This window comes from Pelecanus crispus, chromosome 7, assembly GCF_030463565.1.
Source record: "Pelecanus crispus isolate bPelCri1 chromosome 7, bPelCri1.pri, whole genome shotgun sequence".
NCBI classification, from domain to species: Eukaryota; Metazoa; Chordata; class Aves; order Pelecaniformes; family Pelecanidae; genus Pelecanus; species Pelecanus crispus.
The window spans coordinates 14,648,311-14,662,019 of NC_134649.1; the positions used below are offsets into that span (position 1 = coordinate 14,648,311).

A 13,709-nucleotide genomic window follows, 5' to 3' on the forward strand; every position below is an offset into this window, starting at 1 on the left:
GGTGGATCTGCATCACACTAGCATCTTATGAAATATTCAGTATAAATTCCTCTTGACTCAATCTACAATCACACAGACTGCTCACTAAAGATCACATACCATATTCAGACACTGGTATATTTATAAAAAGACAGAATGCCTAACTGCCTATGGAAACCGTGGTTCATAATGCTATCACCATGAGCAGAACAAGACAATGTTCTTCTCAAGGTTAAACTTCTAATTAAGAAGGTATGGGGGAGGCATTACCAGCCAAACATTACTTCAGACCAAGACAACAATAGTAACATGCTGCTTCCTACAAAGCCAGACTTAAATCCCTCTTCGTATTGGTCCTTAGCAGATAGAGGGTACAAGCTATCTAAGAGCAGCTACAGGAATTGGTCTTTTCCTCTACGTATTTACCTGCACATCTGGGTTCTTCAGCCGCTCACACTTAAGTATGCCATCTTCTGTAGGTTTCTTCTGAGAAGTGCTTTGGAAATCAAGGCCTATTGGGTCTTCATTCTCATCATGTGCAGTTTTCGTTTTATCTTGTTTGCTTTTGTTTTTGAAACTGTCATGGTCTTTGTTTAAATAATTTTCAATACTAATAAGCTGAGTATTTTGCTCATAAATATTGGGGTTTTTTGAGTCTTTATCTAAACACTTGAGCTCATTTTTGTGCAAAGAGTCGGATACCTGCATTACAGTTGCTTTTTTTGTACCTTCAAGTATTCTGCATTTGTCTATCTGTAAATTGTTAAAACTGTCTGTGCTATTGTTCTCACTAACAACTGTTCTTTCTTTAAGTTTATTTGTGCAAATCTGTTCATCAATGCTGCTGAAATTTGAATACTGTTTAATTCTGTTGGTTACCTGGTCTTTCTGTGCATAACCAGAATGTATCATTTCCGATTTACCTGGCAATTCAGATTTCTTTTCTTTAATACATGATGATGATGTGTGAATGGTAGTAAATGCATGAGAAGTTTTATTTGAAGTCTGATGAAATGCATTTCGGACAGCTTCACTGGGTTTTGCTAAAACCAATTTTCTTCTTGCTTGGAGCTTCAGAGAAGCCTTCAGTTCTCCATCAAACCTAGAAGGACTGATAGGAGTATCAGGTGTCTTCATCCTTGATTTACCACTGTCTTCTAACAAAGAAAAATCGGATTTAGCAAAAGAAACAGAAGACGGTTCCTTGCCTTTCTTCAGCAAATTTTCATCTTCATATGTACTTCGGAAAATTTTTGAAGTAACTGGGCTAGTCTCATGCACTTTGAATGGACGTCCAGTAACATGAGAAGTAGCTGGATCACAATGAATCAAGTGTTGGGCAATCCTTGCTATCACCTCCTGCCGCTCCTGGAGCAGAGAATCGATCAGGGGATTACTCTCTCCTGTTGACTGACGGCCACAGTGGTTCACTGGAACACGGGCATCAAGCCGTGTGATCTCTGGTATTGTTCTAGTTTTGCCTTCACCACCATCTTCTTGTATCGCATTGTCTAAATTGGCAATAGAAACAGGGGAGGTTTCTTTGCCTTTCCTTGGCAAGTTTTCATCTTCATAAGTACTCCGAAAAGCTTTCGGTGTAGCTGAGCTATTTTCATGTATGTTGAATGGATGTCCAGCAACAACTGGTGAAGTAGCTGGATCACAGTGAACCAAGTGCTGAGCAATCCTTGCGATGACTTCTTGTCGCTCTTGAAGTAAAGAGCCTATCAAAGGATTGGTTTCTCCTGTGGGCTGATGAGAGCAACGACTATTTGAAACACGGGAATCAACTAGAGAAAAGGATTTAAGAGTTCTGACAGGTGTTTCATGAGACTGTGTCTTACTGTCTACTGTAGCATTATAGCACTGAACTTTAGACTGCGAAGCCCCAAAGTCAGATCCAAGTCCAGTAGATGGATAAAGTTTTAAATTTCTGATAGATGTAGTAAATTCAGGCGTCTTTTTTCCATTAAGTAGGCCTTCAGGTGTTGTTGTCCATGTCTGTTTCCCACAGAAGCGCTGCGGACTGGAGGTACTGCATTGCTGTGCCACACTGGAATCACTGTGCTGATGTAACTTACGCTCTTGCATTTGCTTTTCGTAAAAGCTAAGGTTGGTGTGAATACTACAAGTCAAAACCGGGTAGTTCGATTGTCTGGGCAAGGACTGGACGCTGACTCTCAAGGCCACATTGTGAGAAACATTAGGAACAGGAAAGACGTGTTCAGTTGGTGTCTGGGAGAATGTCCATTGCAAGTCAACATCTGCAGCGCTCACCCTGAAACAATACAGAAGGGCATTTACAGAAATACCTAAATGAAGAGTCTTTAATTATCTACTTCATAACACCAACGTCTAAGAAAAAGTACTAGAGACACCAGCAACTGCTGTACTTTGTGAAGTATACAAATCCTATAGAACCACCAAAGTACTGGACCAACAACGTGGCACCTTCTGAAAGCAAACAGGAAAACAGGAGGGAATAATGGTTTTAAGACAAGTTGCAACAACCTGCAAACAGCAAACAAGTTTTTTTCCATTCCAGACGTACCTGTACAGAATGTTTCGGGGAACAGCACCATGTGAAACGCTCAGCCATGCGCTTAGCTGAGAGAAGAAAACAAATGAGCGAACAGCCAATAAAAGGGTCTTCTCTTCAATAAATCGATCTCCACTCCTGAAAAGGATTGAGAGAAACACACGGATGGTGGCAAGAATATACAGAAAGAACTATTAGAACTAGAACTAGGATATTTTCAGATCTTCATTCTGAAAACAAAACACAGCTGAATCAAGCAAAACAATGAAACCCCTCAAACATTTTGAGAATTACAGAGTCTGATTTGCTTTTATCCACATAATAATTCATACAATTTAACATAACAACTAATGTATAAAAAAATGACCATTTTCAGCTAGCAGCATTTCATACTTTGCATTGCACAATGTACACTGCAGAAAGTATGAGCACAGGAAGACTAAGATTAAAAGCTGCTTAGATTTCACTAGTAAATAGTGGTGGTCTTAGATCAGTCCTCATGGCAGAGGGCCAGCGCAAAACCACTAACTGATTACTTTAAGGACTTTAATATGACAAGATTCTTGCAATTATCAGCTAATCCTAATATCCAACTTACTGTCGAGGAACTGGCTCCAAAATCCACCTTTCTAACAGCAATGCATCTTGTTTGATTGCAGGATCATTCAAATCATTCCCCTCGGTGGTGGGCCCTTCATCACTATAGCAACAGTCTGGAAGTAGCATCACTTCTACCATGATTGGAATACTGTTCTTCCACAGTAGCATAACCTCAGATCTGGTTCGCCTGGCTTGACGACACTGAGGGAAAGAAAAAATGTCAACATATGTTAAGCCATAAAAATCTAGCCAGATTTAAATGTACTTTAAAAACATGGTCCAAAGTACTGGAAAAGGGTAAGGGTCAAATTCTGTAAACTAGGTTTCACCAAATCAGAGATAAAATTCCAGAGCTATTAAATGAAAAATAATTAACAAATCCTTTATGGTTGCCATTTGAGCAACTTCTGTAGAAAATCAAAAGAGCTCATAAAAATACATTTCCCCAACCACTATACTTCGTTCCCTTGTACTTCTTTCTCCACAAGTCATCCTCTTGGATAGACACACTCACTCAAGCAGTATCTTTATAAATCTGTGTCTTGGAGCGGGCTAACTTCTGCATTAATAATAACTTAAATTCACACAGTACTTAGGAACTTTTACTTGAGATGGGATGCCCCAATCTTACTTCCAAATAGACTAGCTAGATTTGATGTGCTTGTGGTTTTTGGATCACTGACTTTTCAAGAATACCTGGAAAAGCAAAGTTAGGCAAGTCAGCCTACATTTTCTCAAAAAAACCAACCAAACAAACAAAAAAACCCCACCCAACAAAAAAAACCAAACCACCCAAAAACCCCAACCAGAAACCCAGACCAAGAATGCTAAGTATAGCACTCACCATTTGCACAATAAAGACTCTAATAGGTGCTACATTCAGGTAGTCATGCAGAATTTCATGTTCAAGGATAAAAGGCTTAATAATCTCTCATTTTAAGGACAGATCTATTAGTAGTATGATACCGAATTACATACTCGTTTAAATGCAGGACTGACAGAAAGCAATTGTTATTCATGCTTAACTGTGAATCTACTGTGGGGTTCTCAGCTGACTTTAATCATGGATGAATGCCACGACACTTGAAATGAAATGGGTACCATCATACCTGAGCCAGTTTGTCGCTGCATTCATGCTTAGTTGTTGGCGGCTGACTTGATTGTGCCGGCGGGCAATGAAAGCCCTCTGTTCTGCCCTTGATCGAATACTCAGGCGTTCGACCTTCGGTGATCAACAAGGCCAAGGAGACCAGGAACTCCTCAGCTTCATACTCAAAGTATTCATCCAAAGTATCTGTCATTTCAAAAAGACAAAAAATAACGACATCTGCTGTACAACAAGCTTTCAACTGTTGGCTGACGCCGCAGTTTGTTTCAATTTACACTTAAAACGAGAGCTATGGGAAATGGATCTTTGTGTCAGATGGGCTGCACTCCCCATAAGGCCCAAGTTACTGCACCACCACAAAACATCTTTCCTCATCTCATAACATTGTCACTGCAAGCAGACAAAATTAGAAATACTCTAAAGAAAGCTTCATGTAGTAACTGGTCAATGCACCAGATTTCAGCAGTGCTGAGAAACAACTGTTTGTCTTGTGAACCACAGCTGGATCACAGCTTCTCTAGAAGAAAAAAGTTGCCTAGGCTCTAGTGGGAGAAGCCTGATAGCAGTATGACTTGGCATCGTTAGTATCATGTGACAGACAGAAAGAGAAGCCACAATACATCATAAAACACATTAAAAATTGAATAAGAAAAAATAGAAAGATTTACTTGTATTAGAAAAAGTGGGACACAATGTCCTTCAAGATTTTCATTGCAAGTGCCTCCTGCTGAGAGCAAGACTTATTTGAGAGGTCCATTTTTAGTTACTATTAACACATAGGAAAGGTTCCCAAGGAACATACAGAGTATCCATTGGTTTGTACCATGGTCAGTCTAAACTTGTGCAAAGAATTAAAACTCAACAAGTCTCCATAGACAAAGCAGCAGCTGGCATTGCTCTTCATGAATTACCCTGGCACACTCGACTCCTGCAGAGGTAGGGTGCACCAGTCCCCTGATTTTATGGTGTTTTGTAGAGCATCCTTCTCCTCCTCCTCCTCCTCCTCCCTCATCACGAGGATGTCACACATCGTTCAAACAGATCCAAGTACAACCAGATTGTGTCATTCCCCTCTCTGCTTGGAAAAGCTTAAGTTTCAAAATGATTCAGTTGCTGAAGAGGTTACAGAAAAATCTCTTTTCCAAGAAAGCTAAAATACATTCACTTCAAAGTCTGTTTTAAGAGCAGCAAAGAAAAGCAGGTGGAAGCAAAGCTGCCAGCGGTTCTTTACTTTTATGCTTTAGGGGAACAAAAGCACATGACATCTTCACAATTTTAGCTTAAATGTCCTATGTCATCCACCAAAACAAAACTGCCACAGGGGCAGACTTAGCTTCTATTCATGTTTTGATTACCATGCATAAAATACCTTTCCACTTGGAAAAAAAAGAATTCAGAAGTCTTTTTTTGTCTTCATTCGCTAATAGCAGAGCATTTGGCAAACATGGCAAGACAGACTTCAGAGATCCATACAAGAAGGCATACATGAAACAAAAGCTCCAATTAAATGTGCAATTACCTGTATGTGCAAATTGTAAAGTGTGTAAAACTAGCTTTTGCATGTACATATTTGCCTAGCCCAGGCTTGTACTCCACGGACCCCAGGGCTTACAGCCTATTTTGAGGGATCTACATAAGGTAAATAAGAGAAGTCAGCCCACTGCCAGGGAATTCACAGGCGTCCTCATCTTTACTGACTCTTTTTTCCCCCCTTTTTAAAGGAATGCACTTACACAGCTGCTTTGGGTGGCAGGGATGGGCTATAACCAGGACCCTCTTCCTGCCACGCACCCACATCCGTCCATGGCACGCACAGCCAGTCTTTATGGCACTCCTGACCTGCGCCGTACATGCCACATCTGCATGCACACATCTATAAAAAGGTGCCAGGTGCTGAACTACCACAACCAGCACAAGTCCTGCGGCTCCATCCTCCAGGGGGGTGGGGAGCAGGGAAGGGGCTCTTCCGAAACAGCTGCCCATGCCGGCTGCCTGCCACCCACCCTGGGGAGCACCCCAACCAGGAAGGGACCACGGGCCACAGAAGAGCAGGGTGCTGCCAAGACAATTCATCTGGCCACAGCCTGCCCTCAGGCAGAAGAAAAGCCAGAGGATAGATGAATTACCCTGGAGGACCCCATATGGCACGTGAACAATACATTAAATCATCTGGCATGAGTTAAAATGGTCATTCATCTGATGGATGGCAGAAAATGACTAATAAAGGGTGCATGAAAGATTAAAGGAATGGTAAATAACAGAGAGGACAAGACACATAGGTAGTAATATGAGTCACCTACAAAATTAGGCACCTGCAATTTTTTTTTTTTTCTTCCAGCTGAAAGTCTGGTGAACAATAGGCAAGGCATACTTAGGGACAGGGAAATGGGATTTGGAAAGACTCTGAAAAGGATTTGGGTATTATAGCTGGCAAAAAAAAAAAAAAAAAATTGCAGCATTATCTTGCTGCTAACACAAGCATCATGCTCATCTTTGTATGTCCAAAGACCATGGCAAGATTAAGAAAGCCACAGCAGGAAGGATCACTACTGGAGTATATTTCCTACTCTGACATGGAAGTTCAAAAAATCTAGAAAGTATTCAGCAGGAGTGATATTAATTTAAAGAAGAATTGCCTCATGCTTCACAGACAAAACAGAAGGGGAACTCATCCTTAAGAAAATGTGTAAGAGGAATTCTGTTTAGTTAAAATATGTAAAAACATCTATGGTTTTAAAGAAAAAATTAAACAGCTTGATCAAGATCTGCACATGCTTATGCAGACAGATCCTATCTCAAACACCTTCTTACTATAACAGAAATGTGCACAGTAAGACGTGATACCTGAAAATTTACACTGGAGAATTTTAAATGGCAAGTAATATTAAAATAGACGTGCCCTTTAATTAATATTAGCAGCTTACCATGTGAAGCAGTACACCTTCTAGTATTTGGCTCTCTTTTTTAGAAAGAACCCATATTTGATCAAAAGCTTTTGGACTTGACACAAATTAATAGATAAATCCTATGGCCTGAGTGTTTCTGCTGAGCTGGTTAGATTCAGGTAAAAAGCCCACCCCCTTTTTGCATTAAAAAAAGTCAGATACCAAAGCTTACGTTGTATACTTAAAATGCTCAGTGTCTTCACAGATATACATCACAAATTGACAAAAACCGTAGACAGTTTAAGCATGTCCAAATGCATGATCCAGTGAATCTAGTAAATAAGCGAGATCTAGTAAATAAAGCAAAGTAAATAAATCTGAAATACTCATTACTCAAGATTCAGAATACATACACAGTATTACTTTATGTAAACAAATAAAACTTATTTTTAAGTTCAATTTGCAAACACTGCTTCTGTTCCTGTATCAGACCTATCCAGCTCTGGAGCCCTCAGCACAAGAAGGACATGGACCTGTTGGAGCAGGTCCAGAGGAGGGCCACCAAAATGATCCGAGGGCTGGAGCACCTCTCCTACAAGGACAGGCTGAGAGAGTTGGGGTTGTTCAGCCTGGAGAAGAGAAGGCTGCAGGGAGACCTTATTGCGGCCTTCCAGTTTAAAAGGGGGCCTACAGGAAAGATGGGGACAATCTTTTAGCAAGGCCTGTTGTGACAGGACAAGGAGTAATGGTTTTAAACTAAAGGAAGATAGATTTAGACTGGATATAGGGAAATTTTTTACAATGAGGGTGGTGAAGCACTGGAACAGGTTGCCCAGAGAGGCAGTGGAGGCCCCATCCCTAGAAACATTGCAGGTCAGGTTGGATGGGGCTCTGAGCAACCTGATCTGGTTAAAGCTGTCCCTGCTGACTGCAGGGGGGTTGGGCTAGATGACCTCTAAAGGTCCCTTCCAACCCAAAGCATTCCATGATTCTGTTATTTCAGAAGCAACCAGTTTCTTGCCTTAAGGATGGAAGAGGAGACCCAACTAGCTAGAGAGATATATTTGTATTGGCTGTAGTTACAAAACCACGATGTTGCTTCAAAATAAAAACTGCATCTTGTTAACGGATGATAAACAGCAAGTATTGAATTAGGAAATGCTACTATATTATAAAGACAGGGCCAACTCTTTAAAATTATGTCAGCAATGCAACAAACCAGGTATTTGATCTGGACTTTAAAAAAAAAAAAAAGAATTAAAGCACAAATAGCAATGGATATTGAGAAATATGTTTTCCTATGAAGTTCCTATGGCATATTGACTTTTTTTAGCTCTACTAGATTTCCATATCATTTAGCAATTTCTAAGAGTTTTCATAAAGGAAAAAACCCTATAAATATTGAGAAGCCTGGTAATTGTTCCTATACAACAGACACAGATGATGCAAGTTGATGTAATTGAGGACAAGGGCGGAAAGACATTTATAGAAACAGCAAACTCTGTGTTCAGTTAAAAAAAGTCTTACTCTGTGTGTGCTGTAACTGTTTGCTTTTGTGTATGAATCAGCCCTGTTTAAGACACACATATATTGTGCATAAAATAACCTCACTCCTATAATCTGACTATACAAATACGATTATTATTCTGCTTCATCTCTAGCAATGGAACATGCAAGTATATAGCATAAAATATGCATCCCAGCAGTGTCTGGGTTTTATTCCCCTTAAAATAGCAAAAAATCCAGTTAGTTGTCACAAGCACGTAGGAATTAAAGTAACAAGGCGCTACAGCCCTTTAATCAATACATTGACACTAAAATCTATTGACCAGGTAGTCACAAGAGATAGCAGTAGGTGTCAGAATACTCTAGGAGGGAAAAAGAGAAAAATATAAATTTAGGCTGAAGCTACTACACATAAACCAAAACATACAATACTGGGGAACCGAAACCTGGAGTCACAACATTTTGTCTTCCTTTGTCTCCTGCACATACCCACCTCAACAAAGACTGACTTTCCACATCTTCTGGACAAACAGAAAGTCCATTTAACCAGAGATGTCATGAAGAGAGTCTTCAAGTCCTTGTCTTCCCCCATCCACTACACACACGTGCACAATCACTAGAGCATTGGAATAAATAAGAACCCACCCCACCCCACCCCCCCCAAAGTTAAATTGGCTCACATCCTAAAACATCTATGGAAGTTAAGTACGTGGTACCAGCGAGTCACAAATCCACTTAACTGTAACCCAAGGACTCTCCCAAAACTTCAGTTAATCCAGTTGTGCCCAGCTGACTCCTTTCCCAACTAGGTCACCCTTGGGTGGACCAACTCCCTTCCCTTTCCTACTGCAGTATTTTCTGTAGCAATTACAGAAAATGTTTTCCTGAAATATGTGTATTATAAGAGCATTTAATCTATTTTCTAGGCTTAGACAGGAAACACAAGACATTCTGTATCATGTAACCTGTTGCGCTCCAGGGGCCACCAGACAATACATCTGCAAGCCGCTGCCCTGTCCTGCCCAGGGACAGCGAGGCAGGGAACAGCCCCAGCAGAGCTCCTGCCCTGTGCCCTCCCCCTATCACAACCAGGCAGTGCTAAAACTGTAATCTCTCTTAGTCCATGCTTACTGTATTGTCCTAGCACCTTTCATACTGCACTGGACACCACAAATATCTACTAAGCTTGTCCTCCTCAGCAGGAGAGCTCATTTTGGTAAAGTGCCTTTCTTCAAAGAAAGACAAATTTGTTCATTATTCATTAGTCCTGACCTCCACTAATTTGGAGGGCTACTTTCTAAGAAAGTCCATGAAACAACTAATAATTGCTTTTAAACATGCTCTATAAATACAGTCCAGACCTTCCCTGGAAAATCCTTAGGTATCCATATTGGATTTTGAAGGCCACCAATTTAAAGTAATCAGATTTCTATTTCACTTCTTAGAAGGTTGAAACCCAGTAAGCAAAACACTAAACAAAATATGGAGTGCAAGGTGTGGGCCATTCAGATTCCCAGCCGATGCAAGTCCTGCTCCTGCCCTACCCCAGCTGTCCAGCAGGCACCATGGCATGGTTGCCCACCTCTGCTCTCTGCTTGCTTCATGTGCTACAATTTTTTTGAAAGACTAAAAATATTGCTGAAGTCCGTGAATCTCATGTTTTGTACTTTTAGTACAGGCAGTCCGTAAGGAGACTGAGAGTCCCATGTCAGGACAGTCAGGTATGCTGGAGAAAAAGCAGCTGCAGTGTCAGCATTCAGAACCTGTCACCTCCTAGCAAAGGCATCGCTCTGCATGTAAAAAATTACAGCAAAATCTCTCTGGCCCTTCCCCCAAAACAGTCAATTCTGAATAAGTTTTATTATCTCTCTATTCCAAGAAGTAGGTTAAAGGTAGTTCCATATTTTAAGAGTAAGGCAGGGATTCAAGAAACTACTGTAAAGGAAATGAAACACAATGTAAACATTTGACTAACAGCTTCTCTTCTGGAATTAGAAACACCTACGGATGCTTCGGTTAACTAATTCCACATTGTGCTTCACTTCAAAAGAAAGTTGCCCTTGAACCCCCCAAATTCATGATTCTCTGAATGAGCAGTCATGTTGTGTCTGCATATTACAAAACCGTAATTATATCTGAAGTCACACACTTCAAAAGCCTTGCAACACTAAGAGTTTAAGTATAATTTAAGCTATCAAGAGTTAAAGTCATGAGGTGGCCTACTTGCTTCAAGTACAAGCTGTTAGTTAAGTTTACTTAAATTTAAGCAAATGCAACGAACTGGTTACTCACCTTATCTTAGGAATACTCCTATACAGATTCCCCACCCCCCCGTTGACTCCTGTCTTGGCTTCTTTGGGCTCAAGGGGACAGCCATTGTGAAAACATGAGGAGAGCAGCACCGTAGCTCATCTTACTCTTGCTGTCTCCTTACATTTTCCAGGGTACCAAACTAAACCACTACCTGGTTTATCAAAGCAGTTCAGCTGTAGGCAGGAAATGGCAGCATAGGAATTTTACATTAGGATTCATGTATTCATGAATATTTGTTCACCTGCTATTCAAAGAAAATAAGCTATAAAAAACTGCTGGATCTACTTAGTTCTGTGTAGGAGAATAGGAAGAAATTCACCTGCTTTTGTGTTGTTATGCCAGTTTATAATTAGAAAAATGAAACAAAGCACACCATTTTATAAGTAAGAGGTGGGGGGGGCGGGTGTTAAAAATCAAGACATTGCTACATGGCAGCTGATGAGGTTACTCTGGAGCTCCAGAGCAATAAAAATCAATCAGTACCAATCAGTGCCATCAGCTCCAAACCAGACTGCAGCACTGCAGCAACTCCCCTGGTACGCAAGTATCACTGCCGATCTACCACATGCTTCTGCTGGATGCCTCTCACAGAATCCAGAGCTAATCTCGAGGCAGCTTTACCGTAAATAAAGTTACCAAAAAGAGACTGGTCTTAAAATTGGGCTAGGGGGAAAAAAAAAAAAAACCTACCACACCCATACAATTCACATTTAACTAAAACTCCTCTAGTTTCAAACAGCTTAATGAGTACAGAAATAAAATCCAGTTAAATTCATTTAAAGCTTAAATTTCCTGCAGCAATCTCAGAAACTACCACTCAGAGTGTAAAATGCAGACTGTTAAACTGATCTGGGTGTTCCCATCTTGCTTCCTGCGTTTTGGCTGACATCCTATTTTGCCATCACCATACTGCTTACTGAGTCACTTCTCTTCTTCCAACTGTAGCTTTCTATTTTTACCTAAGCAACAACAGTTTAACCTGCTTCTTTTGATTTTTTTGGCATTAAACCAAATTCTAGATCCAATATGTGCATTTTGATCAGGGAAACTGGTTTTATTTTCTCTTAACTGGACAGAGAGAAAGAATATTTAAGAAAAAATTATGTAAGCTGAACTGTTCCTTGCTCCACAAGGAAATCACAAACTGTGAAGTAGGTCAATCATTACGATTTCATTGTCTGTATTTAGTAGAAGGAAAGCAAGACCTGAAAATGTGAAGTTTGAGGTCCGTTTCAAACCTCAGTTCACCAAAAGTTGCAAGAGAACTTGTATATTCTAAAATACAGTTGTTCCACTGTATCCTGACATGGGTAAGTAAGTGCTGAAATGTCAGTGTAAAGCTGCAAGATTTTCAGTGCTGCAATGTTTAGCATTTTAAACACGAGCCAATTGAAGGAACAGAACATACGCTTTTTGCTGATCCCTAAACTTACCAGTCTACAGAACAGGTTACAAAAGATGCTACTTGTACCGACATGCTATAACCGGACAGGTACTGAAAGCAAAGAGGACTTGTCTCAGCTAATGCCCTTACTTAAGCACACATAAATTTGTGTTTTCCTTTATCTTATGGTTTCCTAGATTTTGATTTTGTTAAATGTGACTACACAAAAAACTCTGATAATGTAATGAAACAAACATGCCTGTCAGGAGCAGACTAAGTAATTTCTGAGTCTTCCATTCATTCTTCTCTAGCTTTTTACATTTTTCCCTTGATTAGCTGATGCGCTGCCTAAATTAGATTATGTTAGAACAAACTGCGTGATTTGATAAACCTACCTGAACAAAAAACAAACAACCACAAACCACTTAAAAAACCTGCCAAAGCAATAGGATTTCTAATTCTGCAACTCAAAACTATTTTTTCAGGTATTTCTGTTAGTTCATAAAAGAAGACAATTAGGAGAAAACACCTCTTTTAGAATAAGTATGTGGCACTAAGTATAGAATAGACAGCTGTAATTGGAAGGAAATAAAGGGTTTATATCTAGCCTTCACTCTCACCATCAATACTGTGATTTACCATCCTCATAAATATGCTGATAAATTTTCCATAATTATACTGAAAACAAATTACTGAAATGCTCCTGTTTTAAATCCCACCCTAGTTCACAGGAGGAAGCAAGGGCAATGTGGAGATCAGACCTAGGCTAGCTTCACAGTCACTGCCATCATAATGTGAAACCGCATCCAACATGCTTGGTTTGGGGAGCTGAAGGAGCCGTGTGTCACCCTAGAACAGAAAACAGAGCGCACTTAAGCTTACAAAATATACGACAATTTCTTCCTAAGGTGTTTTCTGGAAAAACAATTAAGTGCTTTTATATTAAAACACAGATTTTTCCAATATGAGATTTCTAGATATATATTCAATCTTTTTTTTTTTTTTTCATGCTTCCTTCACTGATGTTGATGATGATGACTGTTTCATCTTTCATCAAGGCTTCCCCAGCCAAGGGAACTGTATTTGGAGATAAGGATGATGACGGCTGATGACCATCTTCACTATTGTTACTCACTAATTCAAGATCCAGCTTAGCAGCAACTACACGGCTGAAGACATACAGACTGAAGGCTTTTATTGACTTCCTCAATATTATGTTAGCTGTAAATATCATACTGCAGTGGCTCCATAGCTGTTGCTTTCTTTTCAAAGGAAGCCCAACACGAATTAACAATGAAAAAGCACATGTATTTGGCTAAGGCTCATCTCTTTCTGAAGGCATATCATCCATACGACAGTTGCAGCAGTTGAGTACTGGGAGGTCTAACTCCATTT

The 13,709-nt window shown here is 40.0% G+C and overlaps 1 protein-coding gene across 3 annotated transcripts in view; it reads right to left on the reverse strand.

The window, feature by feature from the left end:
* The window catches only part of ATOSA (atos homolog A), a 51,486-nt gene that overhangs the window by 14,619 nt on the left and 23,158 nt on the right, over positions 1 to 13,709 (reverse strand). For 2 of the 3 annotated variants that reach the window (XM_075714489.1, XM_075714488.1), the window contains exons 2-6: positions 13,076 to 13,163; positions 4,228 to 4,412; positions 3,117 to 3,319; positions 2,531 to 2,656; positions 406 to 2,257 (exon numbers count right to left, since the gene is read on the reverse strand). In XM_075714489.1, coding sequence (XP_075570604.1) covers positions 406 to 2,257; positions 2,531 to 2,656; positions 3,117 to 3,319; positions 4,228 to 4,412; positions 13,076 to 13,127 — 2,418 coding nt within the window. In that variant the 5' untranslated portion in view covers positions 13,128 to 13,163. The remainder of the gene's footprint in view (positions 1 to 405; positions 2,258 to 2,530; positions 2,657 to 3,116; positions 3,320 to 4,227; positions 4,413 to 13,075; positions 13,164 to 13,709) is intronic. The other variant, XM_075714490.1, reaches the window with a different exon arrangement.